The 19,623-nt window shown below is 43.0% G+C and overlaps 1 protein-coding gene across 2 annotated transcripts in view; it reads right to left on the reverse strand.

Moving 5' to 3' along the window:
• Positions 1-9,551: 9,551 nt before the first annotated feature.
• Positions 9,552-19,623, reverse strand: part of LOC122922836 (MOB kinase activator 3C-like) — a 66,436-nt gene continuing 56,364 nt past the window's right edge. Inside the window, exon 3 of one of the 2 annotated variants that reach the window (XM_044273589.1) lies at positions 9,552-10,172. In XM_044273589.1, the coding sequence (XP_044129524.1) occupies positions 9,952-10,172 (221 nt within the window). In that variant the 3' untranslated portion in view covers positions 9,552-9,951. The remainder of the gene's footprint in view (positions 10,173-19,623) is intronic. The other variant, XM_044273588.1, reaches the window with a different exon arrangement.

The raw sequence follows: 19,623 nt of genomic DNA on the forward strand, positions 1-19,623 counted from the left end.
ATCTCGGCCTCCCCTATGAATGGGGCACACCCCAGGATCTTAGCCTCCCCTTTGAATGGAGCACACCCAAGAATCTCAGCCTCCCTTTTGAATGGGGTACACTCAGTATCTCAGCCTCCCTTTGAATGGGGCACACCCCAGTATCTCAGCCTCCCCATTTAATGGGTCTCACCCCAGTATCTCAGCCTCTATGTTTGTTAAATAATATGTGATATAATATTAATTGATATTTAATATAAAGTATGTATTACATTACACACCATTTATAGTAATACACTTGGCAATGGGAGGTCTGTATGGGAACGTCAAGACCTATATTTGAAGTCTACCATATATGACAATGTATAAGCCCATACATTAGTAAAGATACGCCTGTATCTATGGTATAAATGACTGACAGGAACAGACAAGGGGTGGTCTTCTTACACTCACTCTCACACTCTGTTGGGGGTTGTTGTTTGCTGGCTACACATGGAGCCTTGAGAAGAGGATTCCTGATCTTCAGCAATGATACTTTAAGGACTATCAACATTCACTCATGGACAATAGATTAAGACTTTTCCTAAACTATTTTTGTAAGTAATCAACTGTTATGAAGACTGAAAATAAATTGCATTATTCATTTTTTATATAACTCTTTTTGAATCCTGGTGATGAGTCCTCCGGTGTTCTTTACTCCAAATAAGCATACACTAGATTTGGAGAGGATTACTAAATCAGGTTGATATATTTTTCATACATAAATATTTTACATTTGGAAACAATTGGCGAGCTACCATACCGATGCATATTCAAGCTTGAAGAGGGGGAAGAGAGAACTCAAAAATAATTATCAAGGTTTTATAAATTGGAGAATCTAAGAAGAAACTTCTGAAGGAGGACAACAAGTGCCAGGCATACCAAGACGTGCTGATGACAGAAGCCCAGCCTTTTATGGAATTTATTTTCTATAAGATTGTTTTATTTTGGGTTTCAAAAGTGGTTTTATTTATACTGATGATTTATTATTGATACTACACATATACAGAACTATATCCTCATATATAGGAAGATATATTTTATGCATGATAGTAATATATTGGTCTTAATATGAATGAATAATGTGCATATACTGGGTGTGTGTGTGTGTATATATATATATATATATATACACACACACACAGTGGATATAAAAAGTCTACACGCCCGTTAAAATGTCAGGTTTCTATGCTGTAAAGAAATGAGACAAAGAAATCATTTCAGAACTTTTTCCACCTTTAATGTGACCTATAAACTGTATAACTCAATTGAAAAACAAACTGAAATCTTTGAGGTGGAGGGAAGAAAAAATATAAAAATAAAATATGGTTGCATAAGTGTACACACCCTTAAACTAATACTTTGTTGAAGCACCTTTTGATTTTATTACAGCACTCAGTCTTTTTTGGTATGAGTCTATCAGCATGGCACATTTTGACTTGGCAAGATTTGCCTACTCTTCTTGGCAAAAACACTCCAAATCTGTCAGATTGCGAGGGCATCTCCTGGACACAGCTCTCTTTAGATCACCCCACAGATTGTCAATCGGATTCAGGTCCGGGCTCTGGCTGGGCCATTCCAAAACTTTAATCTTCTTCTGGTGAAGCCATTCCTTGGTTGATTTGGATGTATGCTTTGGGTCGTTGTCATGCTGAAAGATGGAGTTCCTCTTAATGTCCAGCTTTCTAGCAGAAGCCTGAAGGTTTTAGGCCAATATTGACTGGTATTTGGAACTGGTCAGAATTCCCTCCAGCTTACCTAAGGCCCCAGTTCCAGCTAAAGAACAGCCCCTTGGCATGCTTCCACCACCATGCTTCACTGTGGGGATGGGGTTCTTCTGGTGATGTGCAGTGTTGTTTTTGCCCCAAACATATCTTTTGGAATTATGGACAAAAAGTTCCACCTTGATTTCATCAGACCATAACACCCTTTCCTACATGCTTTTGGGGGACTTCAGATGTGTTTTTGCAAAATGTATCTTGGCTGTTTTTCTTGGTAAGAAAAGGCTTTAGTCTTGCCACTCTACCCCATAGCCCAGACATATGAAGAATACGGGAGATTGTTGTCACATGGACCACACAGCCAGGACTTGCCAGATATTCCTGCAGCTCCTGTAATGTTGCTGTAGGCCTCTTGGTCGCCTCCCAGACCAGTTTTCTTCTCGTCTTTTCATCAGTTTTGGAGGGACGTCCAGTTCTTGGTGATGTCACTGTTGGGCCATATCTTCTCCACTTGATGATGACTGTCTTCACTATGTTCCATGGTATATATAATGCCTTGGACATTCTTTTGTCCCCTTCTCCTGACTGATACCTTCTAACAATGAGATCCCTCTGATGCTTTGGGAGCTCTCTGTGGACCATGGCTTCTGCTGTGGGATGTGACTAAGAAAATGTCAGGAAAGACCAACTAGAGCAGCTGAGCTTTATTTAATCAGAGGCCCTTTTACATGATGGCCGGTGTAGGCTTGGTAAAGGACTAAGTTCATTTCACTTGATCAGGGACAATCATGTCGAGAGCGTGAAAAACCTCCGAGGAGGCTGAATGGACAGTTACTCCAAACTCCTTATAAAGTTCTACCAAATTATAACTGGTGAGAAAGAAGGGTAATGACAAAGAAGAAGTCACAGCTGTTCACAGACGCTTCTGACGACCAAGGAATTCTACAAAATCTGTGCCCAGGGAAGCTGTGTCACCACAAGTAGTAAGATGTGATAGATCTTGTACATGAACATCATTGGAAAATATAATAACATTCTATTTAAGGACTGCACATCATCCACATACAGGGAGTGCAGAATTATTAGGCAAGTTGTATTTTTGAAGATTAATTTTATTATTGAACAACAACCATGTTCTCAATGAACCCAAAAAACTCATTAATATCAAAGCTGAATATTTTTGGAAGTAGTTTTTAGTTTGTTTTTAGTTTTAGCTATTTTAGGGGGATATCTGTGTGTGCAGGTGACTATTACTGTGCATAATTTTTTAGGCAACTTAACAAAAAACAAATATATACCCATTTCAATTATTTATTTTTACCAGTGAAACCAATATAACATCTCAACATTCACAAATATACATTTCTGACATTCAAAAACAAAACAAAAACAAATCAGTGACCAATATAGCCACCTTTCTCTGCAAGGACTCTCAGAAGCCGCCATCCATGGATTCTGCCAGTGTTTGGATCTGTTCACCACCAACATTGCGTGCAGCAGCAACCACAGCCTCCCAGACACTGTTCAGAGAGGTGGACTGTTTTCCCTCCTTGTAAATCTCACATTTGATGATGGACCACAGGTTCTCAATGGGGTTCAGATCAGGTGAACAAGGAGGCCATGTCATTAGATTTTCTTCTTTTATACCCTTTCTTGCCAGCCACGCTGTGGAGTACTTGGACGCGTGTGATGGAGCATTGTCCTGCATGAAAATCATGTTTTTCTTACCTTGCAGACTTCTTCCTGTACCACTGCTTGAAGAAGGTGTCTTCCAGAAACTGGCAGTAGGACTGGGAGTTGAGCTTGACTCCATCCTCAACCCGAAAAGGCCCCACAAGCTCATCTTTGATGATACCAGCCCAAACCAGTACTCCACCTCCACCTTGCTGGCGTCTGAGTCGGACTGGAGCTCTCTGCCCTTTACCAATCCAGCCATCTGGCCCATCAAGACTCACTCTCATTTCATCAGTCCATAAAACCTTAGAAAAACCAGTCTTGAGATATTTCTTGGCCCAGTCTTGACGTTTCAGCTTGTGTGTCTTGTTCAGTGGTGGTCGTCTTTCAGCCTTTCTTACCTTGGCCATGTCTCTGAGTATTGCACACCTTGTGCTTTTGGGCACTCCAGTGATGTTGCAGCTCTGAAATATGGCCAAACTGGTGGCAAGTGGCATCTTGGCAGCTGCACGCTTGACTTTTCTCAGTTCAGTGGGCAGTTATTTTGCGCCTTGGTTTTTCCACACGCTTCTTGCGACCCTGTTGACTATTTTGAATGAAACGCTTGATTGTTCGATGATCACGCTTCAGAAGCTTTGCAATTTTAAAGGGTTTCTACCACTTAGGTGTCACATATTTAGCTGTCGGACACTAGCGATCCGCTAGTGTCTGCTCTGGCCAACCATCCTAATATAATTGCTTTTGGGGCGGTGGTTTGGCTAAAAAAACTACTTTTATTAATATGCTAATGAGCCTCTAGGTGCTATGGGGGCGTCATTAGCACCTAGAGGCTCCGTCTACCTTTAGAAACTGCCGCCCCCAGCGCGTCCCTCCAGCCCGCCCATCTCCTCCTGAATGCGATCCTCGTATGTATTCTGCGCATGCGCAGTAAATGTCTGACAGCTTCCCTGCTCAGACATCTCCACTGCGCCTGTTCCTCGGAGCACTATGGCGTCATCGCGCAGGCGCAGTGGAGATGTCTGAGCAAGGAAGCGGTCAGACATTCACTGCGCATGCGCAGAATACATACGAGGATCGCATTCAGGAGGAGATGGGCGGGCTGGAGGGACGCGCTCGGCGGCGGCAGTTTCTGAAGGTAGACGGAGCCTCTAGGTGCTAATGACGCCCCCATAGCACCTAGAGGCTCATTAGCATATTAATAAAAGTAGTTTTTTTAGCCAAACCACCGCCCCAAAAGCAATTATATTAGGATGGTTGGCCAGAGCAGACACTAGCGGATCGCTAGTGTCCGACAGCTAAATATGTGACACCGAAGTGGTAGAAACCCTTTAAGAGTGCTGCATCCCTCTGCAAGATATCTCACTATTTGTGACTTTTCTGAGCCTGTCAAGTCCTTCTTTTGACCCATTTTGCCAAAGGAAAGGAAGTTGCCTAATAATTATGCACACCTGATATAGGGTGTTGATGCCATTAGACCACCCCCCTTCTCATTACAGAGATGCACATCACCTAATATGCTTAATTGGTAGTAGGCTTTCGAGCCTATACAGCTTGGAGTAAGACAACATGCATAAAGAGGATGATGTGGTCAAAATACTCATTTGCCTAATAATTCTGCACTCCCTGTACAGTTCTATCAATCTTATCATAGACTTTGTGATTCAAATTTAAGATGAATAAGTGAAATTACAGTATGAAGATCATGACGAAACCGGAGGAAGATGAAGAGAAAAAGATGCCTAAGAGATATTAGATTAGTTCCTAAATGTATTTAATTGGTATTCAATCACAGTTTACCATATCAAATAGTATACTGGGCACTCACACTATAGGTAGAACCGTAAATAGAATGGCAACTGTCTTATTAATTAAATTAATGGATTTATTAGTAGCTTGCCGTTAATAATGATAAAATACAATAATGAAATACAATACAATACAATATACTGGGCTAATTAAAGGTCAATGGGATACATTGGTATAAAATACACATTAATCTGCAAATATCTAAAAAGTAAATAGATTATAATTACACAATAATATAGAATAAATGATCAAGAATCAGGAAGTTTGTATAACAATAAGCTGGGGGTCTTGGATCAAACGCGTTTCGGGGCTTCACATTGATCACTGAGGAAGGGGCAATGTGAAGCCCCGAAACGCGTTTGATCCAAGACCCCCAGCTTATTGTTATACGAACTCTTGTTGCACCCAGCATTGAAATTCTCCTAGGTTGACGCTAAAAAACCGGAACATCTTCTAAGAGGACCTGCCACGCTGATTCATTAGGAGCTCGAACCTCCCAAAGCTAGAGAACGAGCATATCTCTATCCTGTGATCGCACATTAGAGCAGCGTGGAAGCAGGCAAACCTAGGCTTGGAGGACATCGGCTCTTTAAACATACGGAGCGATGCCCAGAGCCCTTTAAAACCGGTGGCGGGGATAACCTAAGAAGAAGCATTGGCTGACACAGAGAACCGGAATTACAGCAGTGAAACCCATACCTGCAATCATCGAACAGTGAGTAGAAGCGGGACGCCGCATTAAACTCTCACTGTAGCATAACATTGCTCTACACTGTAGCATTGGACTTTGGATTTTCGGAGACTTTGTCCCAGTATTTATTCATTATTTCCTTGGCCAGAATTAGACCTTTTTTAGGAAATATCATCAGATACTACTGCAGCCGCTTATTATCAATTTCCTGATTCTTGATCATTTATTCTATATTATTGTGTAATTATAATCTATTTACTTTTTAGATATTTGCAGATTAATGTGTATTTTATACCAATGTATCCCATTGACCTTTAATTAGCCCAGTATATTGTATTGTATTGTATTTCATTATTGTATTTTATCATTATTAACGGCAAGCTACTAATAAATCCATTAAAGGGATTCTGTCACCTCCCCTCAGCCAAAAAACGATTTAAAAGCAGCCATGCAGCACAGCTTACCTGGATTAGGCTGTGCTCTTTTATCTTGAAATCCGTCCAGCAGTTACTTCAAAAAACGACTTTGATCAATAAGGAAATGCGTCCTGAAGGTGCCCAGAGGGGCGTTTTTTTCTTCTTAGAGAGCCCAGTACCGCCCCTCTTACAGTGCCCAGCCCGCCTTCCTTGTATTTTCTAACCGCCGCCCCCAGCCTGCCACAGCCTCCCCTCCCTCTCCTCCCCCTCCCTCACGCCGAACGAAGTCTCGCACAGGCGCAGTACCCACTGAGGGCTGCGCCTGTGCGATCATCAGGAGACTGAGGGCGGCAGCTTCATCTTCATCACTGGGCATGCGCCGAGCCCAGTGACGTCCGATGCTCGCTCTTCCCTCAGTCAGCAGGGAAGAGCGAGCATCGGACGTCACTGGGCTCGGCGCATGCCCAGTGACGAGGATGAAGCTGCCGCCCTCAGTCTCCTGATGATCGCACAGGCGCAGCCCTCAGTGGGTACTGCGCCTGTGCGAGACTTCGTTCGGCGTGAGGGAGGGGGAGGAGAGGGAGGGGAGGCTGTGGCAGGCTGGGGGCGGCGGTTAGAAAGTACTAGGAAGGCGGGCTGGGCACTGAAAGAGGGGCGGTACTGGGCTCACTAGGAAGAAAAAAACGCCCCTCTGGGCACCTTCAGGACGCATTTCCTTATTGATCAAAGTCGTTTTTTGAAGTAACTGCTGGACGGATTTCAAGATAAAACAGCACAGCCTAATCCAGGTAAGCTGTGCTGCATGGCTGCTTTTAAATCGTTTTTTGGCTGAGGGGAGGTGACAGAATCCCTTTAATTAAATTAATAAGACAGTTGCCATTCTATTTACGGTTCTACCTATAGTGTGAGTGCCCAGTATACTATTTGACATTGTTTTACTTGTAAAGGAGGGGCGAATCCTTTTTACTGTGAGCACCTCCCTCTGTGACTTCACTCACTCCTGTGCGTCTCATTAACAGTACAGTTTACCATATGTTCAGCAAATATTGTTGTTGAGAAAGCAAATATATCGAGGCTCACCCGTATCCAGTCTATGATTAAGGTGCTCTGTTTTTTGATTCACCTTATCATCAGAAATGAACAGATAATTGTATATAGTAAAAACAGGCACTCACCAAATGACATAAATGGTATAATATGCTATTTATTAGATATAATTATATGAAATGTAATTTTAAATATTTTGGATACACTCAATATTTGTATAAATAGATGATACTCGTAATAAGAACAGAATATATTCAGATTAAAATCAAGGTACCCTGTAGACCCCTAGCTAGTAATTATATAAAATGGGCAATTAATAATTTGACCTAGTGATGAAAACAGCTTCTAAATATGCTTAAAGGGTGCCAGTTAATAAATATATATATAAATTGATACAATAGTGCAAGTTAGTAAATGTATTGATATCAAAACCTGTGAAATATAAATTGATACAATGATGATATGGTGAAATAAAACAATGTGGTCAAATATGAAAAGTCTTGATAAAACACATATAATAGTGCTCAAAAAATGTGTTGTGCTCCCAAGAATATTGGTCAAAAAAGTATGTTACTCCACCAACTATAGTTCAATCATTTAGTCCCAAAAATGTGATCCAAGTACTCTCAAGGAATGTCCCAGAAAAAAGGAAAAAAGGGAAAAACTGTGTCCCAAATCGTGTAATCACAAACTGGTATCAATACTAGGATAGTAGGATAGAAAATGCCGGTTATATTTAAGTTCAAAGGTATTTTTGTAATAGGGCTGGCGTCTGGGGCGTCCCCCTGATGCACTGCCTCTTACCTCCCCGAACGTTCTGTGGTCGGCTAATATGGCTCTGAGATGTCCAGTAGATTTCAGACTTCAGGCTGTGTTGTCCGCAAGCTTCGGCGTCCCACGTGATCCTATTACAGCCCTATTACAAAAATACCTTTGAACTTAAATATAAGCAGCATTTTCTATCCTACTATCCTAGTATTGATACCTTTGATACCAGTTTGTGATTACACGATTTGGGACACATTTTTTCCCTTTTTCCTTTTTTCTGGGACATTCCTTGAGAGTACTTGGATCACATTTTTGGGACTAAATGATTGAACTATAGTTGGTGGAGTAACATACTTTTTTGACCAATATTCTTGGGAGCACAACACATTTTTTGAGCACTATTATATGTGTTTTATCAAGACTTTTCATATTTGACCACATTGTTTTATTTCACCATATCATCATTGTATCAATTTATATTTCACAGGTTTTGATATCGATACATTTACTAACTTGCACTATTGTATCAATTTATATATATATTTATTAACTGGCACCCTTTAAGCATATTTAGAAGCTGTTTTCATCACTAGGTTAAATGATCAATTGCCCTTTTTTATATAATTACTAGCTAGGGGTCTACAGGGTACCTTGATTTTAATCTGAATATATTCTGTTCTTATTAAGAGTATCATCTATTTATACAAATATTCACTGTATCCAAAATATTTTTTAATTTCATATAATTATATCTAATAAATAGCATATTATACCATTTATGTCATTTGGTGAGTGCCTGTTTTTACTATATAAAAATATTGTGGTTGTGTTGTCAAATAAATAATTGATGGACAATTAATTTATAAGGAAGAAAAGAATGAAGAGTCCAAGATAATTGTAAAATTTGATGTTGTGGGTTCAAAAAGATTGTCTCACCCCCAAGAGGGGAAATGTTAAATAATATGTGATATAATATTAATTGGTATTTAATATAAAGGATGTATCACACTACACACTAACACCATCTATAGTGATACACAAGGGTGATGGGAGGTCTGTATGGGAATGTCAAGACCTATATTTGAAGTCTCCATATATGACCATGTATAAGCCTGTATGCCTGTATCTATGGTATAAATGACTGACCGGGACAGATGGGGGGGGGGGGGGTGTTATCACTCCCATGTCTGTTGGGGGTTGTTATTTGCTGGCTAGAGATGAAGACATATGGAGCCTAAAGATTCCTAACCTTCAACAATGATACTTCTAGGACATTAAGACTTTTCCTAACCTATTTCTGTAAGTAATCAACTCGTATGAAGACTGAAAATAAATCACATTATTCATTTTTTTTATATAACTCTTTTTGAATCCTGGTGATTAGTCCTCCGGATGTCCTTACTCCAGATAACGCATACATTAGATTTGGAGAGGATTACCAAATCAGGTTGATATATTTTTCATACATAAATATTTGACATTTGGAGACATACTACAACGTTGAATAAGGTACACCCCAGGAGCTCAGCATCCCCTTTGAATGGGGTATACACCAATATCTCAGCCTTTCCTTTGAATGGCGCACACCCCAGTATCTGAACCTCCCCTTTTGAATGGGGTACAATCAGTATCTCAGCTTCCCATTTGAATGGGGTACAATCAGTATCTCTGCCTCCTTTTTGAATGGGGTACACCCCTGTATCTCAGCCTCCCCTTTGAATGGGGCACATCCCAGTATCTCAGCCTCCCCTTTGAATAGGGTATACTCAGAATCTCAGCCTCCCCTTTGAATGGGGCAGACCCCAGTATCTCAGCCACCATACCTTACCAATGGTTCCAGCTCTCGATGATCCACCAGACTGAACTCTGCAATGAAGTAGTAGAAGTGTTTGTAGCAGGTGTTGACATGAGCTTCCGCCCCCACACTGAGGATACCATCAAAATGATGGATGTAGACGTGGACAAATACCCGGAATAACCGTGTCAGGATCTTGGTGCAGACTTGCTGGAAGTTCTTTGGGAAAGGAATCCCTGCAATATGGAGACATATTGGTAGTTCAGCAATCTGTCCTGTATCATCCTTCTGCTCTTCCTGTAATGGACAGTAGCTCTGCAGGCACTGACTGTGGAGCCTGTGATAGACTTTATAAACAGCAGCCAATCGGATGAGGACAAGCTGCAGCCTGAGCCAATGATGAGACAGGAGGCGTGTCTCAGAATACCCTAGGCTCCCTTGCTTTCGCCATCCATTGGACACTGCAAGTAGTCCCAGATAGCAGTTCCGCCCTACTGGAGCTACCTACCCTACCGAGGCTGGGCGCAAAATGTATATAGATATAGTGGCCCAGCCGCCTTGGTCTATAGATTTATGTGCACTGTTATCAGACTGCCCCCCAGTCTGTGGTTGAGTGAATTGTAGTAAATAGATATTAACAGGCACTCATTCATCCAAGAATGTTCCAAGGACAATAAATGTCAAAAAGGAATATTTATTAAATCAACATGTAATTAAAGTCATATATGTATTAAAATAAACTAAAATTTCTAAAATTATATTTAAAAATTGGAGAATCACGCAGGTGATAGTGTGTCACTCGGTCTGGCCCAGAAATTGCGAGGTGCAGGTGGTAGGATCTGAGGCAGACAGAGACACACACCGTTAACTGTGTGTACACCAATACAATCCACAAGGGTCCTTGCTGAATACATAAAATAATTTTCTGTTGAAAAATAAATCCCCCCTAAAACAAATAAAACCCACAACTATAAATGCCACTCAAAAACCGTATCTTATAATTTCATTAGACCGTAATAATATATAAATATTCAATTCTTACATGTGATAATAATAATATGGCTACTCAAAGTTCATTCCTGGATCAGCAAACTTGATTAGATAGAAAAGTCATTGTGCATGATTGTATAGATGAATTAAACACGTGATTGTTGATAGGAATGTGCAGTTTCATTCATAAAGCTCAATGTATGATAATGCCACGTGTTCTGCAAAGTGTTAGTCGGGGAGAGCTGTGCTGAAGAAGGGAAAGATAGTGTAGGGAGTGAAATATATATTTTTTTAAGTTAAAAAACTTGTCAGAGACCCAAAAGTCCTATTAATGACTATTGTGTGTAATAGCAGCAATATCTATTTTTAGCGCATCCTGCGCTAAATAGCATGCAATAGTTAGGCTGCTGCAGACAGTGACATTATCTGCGCTACATCCCCTGTGTAACGTGTGCACATCCCAAAAATATCTGTGACATCCAGTGTACTTTTTCCATAGACTGTCCGCTGCAGACAATGACATTACCTGGGGTACATCTCCTGTGTGACATTTCCACATCCCAAATACCTGTGACATTCCCATTAATTTTTTATTAGCCGCTGGTGACAGCATTGACATTATCTGCGGTATTTCTCCTGTGTGACGTTTCCACATCCCAAATACCTTTCGTAATTGTTTTTTTACGCAAACACTTACAAATCCTCCGCTACTGTACGTATGACATACTTTCAAGCATATATAACATTTAATATGAAGAAGGCGAGCAGTAAGGGACGGGGCAGTGGCCGTGATGCTGCTCGCAGAGGCCGTGGCCCTGTGCCTGCTGCCAGAGCACAAGAAAAACAATCATCCACGATACCTAGCTTCATGTCCCAGTTTGCAGGGCGGCGCAGGACAACACTCTCGAAGTCAGACCAGTGCGACCAGGTGGTCGTTTGGATTGCAGCAGATAATGCTTACAGTCGGTTAAGCACCACCCTGTCTTCTACCACGTCTGGTCTCAGTAGCCAAGAGTCTGCTAAACACAATCCTCACCCTGATCCTCCTTCCTCCCACCACGGAGAGTCTTGCCAAACAAGTTATCCCACCCAGGATAGTTCGAGGAGCTATATTCAGCGCCATTCCTTAATTTGGGCCTCTCGACAAGCCCGCTTGAAAAAGGACATGGGATCTAGTGGCCTGATTCCCAAACTCTTGAGCATCCACAGTCACAAATAGATGACAGTGGGGAATGGCAATTACTGTTTCACGAGGTAGATGATGATGATGACGAGACACAGTTGTCAATAAGTCAACGGCAATTAGTGTCTCAAGAGGTTGATGATGAGGATGAGACACAGTTGTCAATAACTGAGGTTGTTGTTAGGTCAACAAGTCAGGAGGATGATCAGAGTGAGGAAGTGGTAGAGGAGGTGGTGGACGATGAAGTCACTGACCCAACCTGGGAAGGTGGCAAGCCAAGCGAGGACAGCAGTACAGAGGGGGAGGGATCCGCAGCACCGCAACAGGCTGGAGGAAGGGGGGTGGGAAAATGGAGAAGGCAGGCCACAGCAAACAGGCCTGCAACTGTTCCCCGGAGAACACCCTTGTGGAAATCTCAGTTGCCATGGGGTAGGTGTTCCACAGTCTGGCGCTTTTTTGAGGAAAATGCGGACAACAAAAGAATCGTATTTGCAATCCATGCCGTACCAAAATGATCCGCCACATGGCATCAAAGCACCATAATAGGTGGGCCGAACGCCTGGGTCCACAATCTGTGTCTGCGGGTCACAGCATAGCACTCTTCCCCTGTGTTATGTGCTGGCCAATCCCGTCTAAGATGCAGGCCCGGATGCCTCCCACCCTGCACTTGGACCTTCACAAGCACCATCAGCAACCACATCTACTTTCGTATCCCAGCGCAGAGTACAAATGTCCTTAGCCCAGGCATTTGAATGCAAGCGCAAATACCCAGCCATCCACCCACAGGCCATAGCACTAAATGCCCAACTTTGCAAATTACTGGCCCTGGAAATGTTGCCATTTAGGCTTGTGAAGACTTATGTCGGCGGCCGCCCCTCGTTACGCAGTCCCCAGCTGTCACTATTTTTCAAGGTGTGCAGTGCCTGCCTTACACCAGCATGTGTCCTGTAACATCACCCATGCCCTAACCAACGCAATTACTGGGAAGGTCCACTTAACCACGGACACATGGACAAGTGCATTCGGCCAGGGACGCTACATTTCCCTGACGGCACACTGGGTGAACGTTGGAGGCTGGGAGTGAATCGTACCCTGGGATGGCACAGGTACTACCGACGCCAAGGATTGCGGGCCCTACTTCCATCAGGGTTTCCGTCAGCACCTACGTTAGTAGCTCCAACTCCCACTTCTTCGCCTCCTCCACTTCCACCTCAGAATTATCCTCTTGCAGCACCAGTCAGTCAGTCATCAATTGGTAGCTGGAAGCAGTGTAGCACTGCTGTGGGGAAGCGGCAACAGGCCGTGCTGAAGCTGATCTGCTTAGGTAACAAACAGCACACCGCCGCAGAGCTGTGGCAGGGGATAAGAGACCAGACTGAGCTGTGGCTCTCGCCACTCAACCTAGAACCAGGCATGGCTGTGTCTGATAATGGCCGTAACTTGGTGGCAGCTTTGGAGCTCGGCAAGCTCACACACATCCCATGCCTTGCCCACATTTTCAACTTTCTCAAAACCTACCCCAATTTGCCTGTGCTACTGGTGAAGGTGCGCCGCATGTGCCCATTTCCTCAAGTCATCGACAGCTTCCGCCAATCTGTCAACACTGCAGCAGCGCTTACAATTGCCAGCTCACTAACTGTTGTGCGACGTGAGCACGCGCTGGAACTCCACGTTCCACATGTTGGCCAGGCTTTGTGAGCAGCAGAAGGCAGTAGTGGAATACCAGCTGCAAGGTGGTGATTGACTTTTCAGTCAGCTCTGGCTCTTCACAAGCGAGGAGTGGGCATGGATGTCTGACCTGTGTGAGGTTTTAAGAAACTTTGAGGAATCAACGCAGATTGTGAGCGGCGATAACGCTATTATCAATGTAACCATCCCACTGCTGTGTCTACTCAAACGCTCGCTGCTCCCAATTAAGCCGGACACTTTGCATGTGGAAGAGGTAGAAATGGTGGAAGACATTACACAGGGTGATAGCCAGACCACCCTCAGTTCGTTTTCTCAGCGTGAATTGGACGACGAAGAGGAGGAGCAGGAGACGGTTGCCTCCAGTACAGAGGGTAGTACCCATGGAAGTTTAATTCCATCTGTTCAGCGTGGGTGGGAGGAAGAGGATGAGGAGATTGAGAGTCATCCTCCTGATGATGACAGCAAAGTCTTGCCTGTTGGTACTCTGGCACACATGGCTGACTTCATGTTAGGCTGCCTGTCCCGTGACCCTCGCGTTATACGCATTTTGGCCAACACCGATTGGTTGTTTACTTTTCTCGACCCCCCGCTACAAAGAGAACTTCTCATCTCTCATTCCTGTGGTGGAGAGGACGAGCAAAATGGTGCAATACCAGAAGGTCCTTGTGGAAAAATTGCTCCAGAAATTTCCAGCTGACAACGCTGGCGGCAGAGTCCGTACTACCTTGGAAAACCGAGGAGGGGAGACGAGAAGAACACAAGCAGTTCCAACAGAGGCAAGACAACACTCTCTAAGGCCTGGGACAGTCTCATGACACCCCACCAGCACCCTCACCCTGATGCGCGGCCTAGTGTCACAAGGAGGCAAAAATTTGGGAACATGGTAAAGGAGTACATAGCAGACAGTGTCAGCATCCTCAATGATCCCTCTGTGCTTTACAACTACTGGGTGTCCAAGCTGGACATGTGGCACAAACTGGCTCTCTACGCCTTGGAGGTGCTGGCCAGTCCTGCTGCCAGCGTTTTGTCTGAGGGGGTATTTAGTAGTCCTGGGGGAATAATAACTGATAAGCGCATCTGCCTGTCAACTGAAAATGCTGACAGGTTGACTCTTATAAAAATGAACAAGGCCTGGATTGACCATGACTTCTCGACTCCACCAGAGGAAAGCAGCTGAACATAAAGGCACTTTACATGTGTTGTTTATAATGTACTGATGACACTGTATTCCCATGCACCTCTTCCACCACAAACAAGGGTATATGGTTCAATCTTCCTTTTCTCGTCCTCCTCCTCTTCCATCATATCAATATGCTTATTAGTCTGCCCTCGCTCCTAATGTTGTAGAGGGTCAGCTCACCTGCAGGCCCTCGCATGTAATGTTTTAGAGGGTGAGCTCACCAGCAGGCCCTCACCTACAATATTTTAGAGGGTCAGTTCACCTGCAGGCCGTCGCATATAATGATTAAGAGGGTCAGCTCACCAGCAGGCCTTCACCTACAATCTTTTAGAGGGTCAGCTCACCAGCAGACCCTCGCATATAATGTTTTAGAGGGTCAGCTCACTAGCAGGCCCTCAACCATAATGTTTTACAGAGTCAGCTCACCAGCAGGCCCTCACCTACAAGTTTTTAGAAGGTGAGCTCACCAGCAGGCCCTCGCATATAGTGTTTTTGACGGTCATCTCACCAGCAGGCCCTCAACCATAATGTTTTACAGGGTCAGCTCACCAGCAGGCCCTCGCCCATAATTTTTTCAATGGTCAGCTGAGCAGCAGGCACTCGCCCATAATTTTTTTGATTCTCAGATAAGCAGCAGGCCCTCGCCAGTAATGTTTTAGAGGGTCACCAGCAGGTCCTTGCTCCTAATATTTTTGAGGGTCAACAGTAGGCTATCAATCATAATTTTTCAAGGGTGTATGATGCCCTCTTTTATGTGTAACAAAGGGTGTATTGAGTGCCAGTTCCTTGTAATTTTTGGCAGCCCTTTCTCTTAGTTCATAGGCTTTATGAGTGTAGGAGTCCCACTACCTGAACAATTGTACCACAATGTGAATGAGGCCCTCTTGCTTGTAATTTTTGGCCGCACTTGCACTTTATATACAAGTAAATATACAGGAAAGAATGTTTCCTAACAATTTTCCCTTTACAATCGATTTTATCTTCGGTTTTGTGCGTATTATTGTCAGTCTGTAAAAGTGGCGTACTACTCGGACAACATCGTTCCCATCAGCGACCTGGGAGTCCAAGATGCATTTAGACATCCTCCACATGCTGTTCCTGAACCATTTTGGTGGTGTTTCCATCAATTTCTGCCTTTTTACTATGACCCAGACGCCCCCCCCTTCAGAGCAGGGATTGCCTGGTTTAATGCTCGGGTTCTCCCATTGACTTCCATTATAGTCGGGTGATTGGTGGAGCACCTGAGCATCCCGAAGTGTTCTGCCTGAGCCTCCGAGCACTATGGTGCTTGATCAACACTAGACCTATACTTTTGTCATCTAAAACATGGTGCCAATATGTATTTATTGATTTTTCAATCCCTTATATTGACTGTTAAAAGGTAGAACTATTCTTAGGGTGTCCTCCTTATTTTTCTCCTTTATTTTTTCCATACAGAAAGATTCCCTTTCCATGGATCTCACCTTATTTAAAGATATACTAATAACTTTTGGGGGTTAGTCTTTTACTAGGAATTGTTCACTCAATTATTGTACCTCCTTCTCAAATTGTTCTTCTGTCGTGCAATTTCTTTTGTCTCCTAAATTGGCTAGTTGGTATGTTGATAAGCCATCTCGGTAAGTGACAGCTAGAGAACAGAATATAATTCACAATACAAATACAATTCACTCAACCACAGACTGGGGGGCAGTCTGATAACAGTGCACCTAAGTCTATAGACCAAGGCGGCTGGGCCACTATATCTATATACATAGTTTTATTTCATTAACCCCCTATAGTGTTGCTCCACAATTTGGTATTATGGACATCTAGAATTGCATCAAGGACAAATGTAAAAAAGTGGAAATGTATACGTTTGAAAAAATGGATCCGATTAATATGCTGAATGGATCTAGATCAAAGGTTGATATATTCAAAGATCTAGAGAACCTGTTACATAAACAACTTAGACAAAAAATGGGAAATTAAATCACTTAACCAATATGTAGAAATGGGAATGATACCCAAGGGCCTAATGCTGGTGAACAATCCGGCACAGGACCTTATAAATGAAGAATTCAATAGAGAATGGAGTACCTTTCTAAATAAACAGTCTACTACATTAGTACAAATGATAATCAAAAGGACAACTCAGATTCTGGAAGAAACAATAAGTCAAATTGGTAAAATCAAAGAGATAGTGGATTCCCACAAAATTATTAATATAATGAATGCCAACAACATATTTGTAAAGGATTAGATAAACAGGAGCAAGAAATCATTAGTAAAATAAAACTAAAAAACTCAGATATAATAATCAACAAGATAATAATAAAGGCAAAGAGGATAGTGAGGAAACACAATCAGAGATTATGGCTGGTAAAGAAACCGATAAAACCAAAAATCAAAATAAAACAAAAACACAATATAATATTCCAGTAACTAATCGATTTGAACCACTCGCCAATCAGCATTTTTTAGAAAAGACACCACCACATCACTGATTAAGAAATTGGCAAACACAACCACAGTCAATGGAGAAAAGACACCAAAGAAAAACTTCACCAGTACACAGGTGCAACTTGAGACACAGACATCACGAGCAGAGATATGTGAGGAACACATCACCGACACGGACACAAAGGTCTACACACACAAGATACACAACACTATTGGAAGGAAACTCACCAATGGGAGAGGAATCAACATCACAAGATACTTCACAGAAACGACAATACAAAAGGACACGTAGAGGGGACGAGGGAGAAACATTCAGAAGACACCGGACAAGTTATTAAATGAAGATGTATTGATTAATCTGAGTAGAATGAATTTAACTGATTTGCAAAATAAACTGTTGAATAAAAGTTTTAAATTTTCACCTACTGTAGGCATGGATACGTGTAATGTGTATATTGGAATAGAGACATTTAAAACAAAACTTTGTTTGAAAAAAATATTATTTCAAAAATCCAATAAAAAAAATAATGTTGATTCTCCCAAATATATACATACAAAAATCCCAAAAGTACCCAAAACAAGAAATTGGGCAGGAAATAGCGACATTTCGAAAATGTGTAGAGTCAGATATTAGGAAATTAGGAAATAGAAATATGAAAAATAATTTTAAACAATTACAGAAATCCGAAAATATTACAATAAGACTTGCGGACGAAGGAGGAGCTATTGTTATTTTAGATTAAGACGACTATGATAGGGAATGTATTAGACAAGTGTCAGATAGGGATACATATAGATCCCTAAGAAGCAATCCAATACAAGACTATCTGAAAGAATTGATTAAATATTGAGAAAAAGGATAAGATAAAGGTATATTACTAGAACAAGAATACACATATATAACGAAAACACAACAGAGAATACCAATATTTCACCGCTTCACAAAAATTCGAGAAACCCACCTGGAAGACCTATCATCTCTGGTATAGGATCCATTTCATCAAACCTATCCCAATATATAGATAGGATGTTACAACCTAATGATCTGTCACTTACCAGTAGGAGGAGCGTCCGGCCGGACACAGACATCGCAGCTCGCAGGTAAGTATGATGCTTCTACAAATTGCTAAGTAACCATGGCAACCGGGACTGCAGTAGCGTCCCGGGTTGCCATGGTTACCGATCGGAGCCCCAGCGATTAAACTGGGACTCCGATTGGTACTCTCCACTGCCACCAATGATAGGGGGGGAGATTTTAATTAGGAGGGGGAGGGAGGGGAGAGGGCCCACTGGCCACCAACGAGTTAACTACAGGGGAGGGAGGGGGGGGGGCTGGCCACCAACGAGTTAACTACAGGGGAGGGAGGGGGGGCCCACTGGCTACCAATGAGTTAACTACAGGGGAGGGAGGGATGGGGGGCCCACTGGCTACCAATGAGTTAACTACAGGGGAGGGAGGGGGGCCCACTAGCTACAAATGAGTTAACTACAGGGGAGGGAGGGGGGGCCCACTGGCTACCAATGAGTTAACTACAGGGGGGGGAGGGAGGGGGGGGCCACTGGCTACCAATGAGTTAACTACAGGGGAGGGAGGGGGGGCCCACTGGCCACCAATGAGTTAACTACAGGGGAGGGAGGGGGGGCCCACTGGCCACCAATGAGTTAACTACAGGGGAGGGAGGGGGCCGGCCGCACTGGCCTCCAATGAGTTAAAAACAGGGGGGGGTCTGCCCCCTGCTACCTGGCAGCACCTGCCAGGCAGCAGGGGGCAGTCATGTACACAGTTTTTTTGTATATTCTAACCTGAAGCGTCCCCATCACCATGGGAACACCTCTGTGTTAGAATATACTGTCGGATCTGAGTTTCACGATCTAGCTAATATCCGACAGTTTATTCTAACATAGAGGCGCTTCAAGTTAAAATATACCATCGGATTGGAGAAAACTCTGATCCGATGCTATAAAAGGGACTCCAGACTTTACATTGAAAGTCAATGGGGACGGATCCGTTTGCAATTGCACCATATTGTGTCAACGTCAAACGGATCCGTCCCCATTGACTTGCATTGTAATTCAGGACGGATCCGTTTGGCTCCCCACTGCCAGGGGGACACCAAAATGACATTTTTTTCATGTCCGTGGATCCTCCAAAAATCAAGGAAAACCCACGGACGAAAAAACTATCACGGACCTACGGACCCCGTTT

Source organism: Bufo gargarizans, unplaced genomic scaffold (genome assembly GCF_014858855.1).
Source record: "Bufo gargarizans isolate SCDJY-AF-19 unplaced genomic scaffold, ASM1485885v1 fragScaff_scaffold_773_pilon, whole genome shotgun sequence".
In the NCBI taxonomy this organism is placed as follows: Eukaryota; Metazoa; Chordata; class Amphibia; order Anura; family Bufonidae; genus Bufo; species Bufo gargarizans.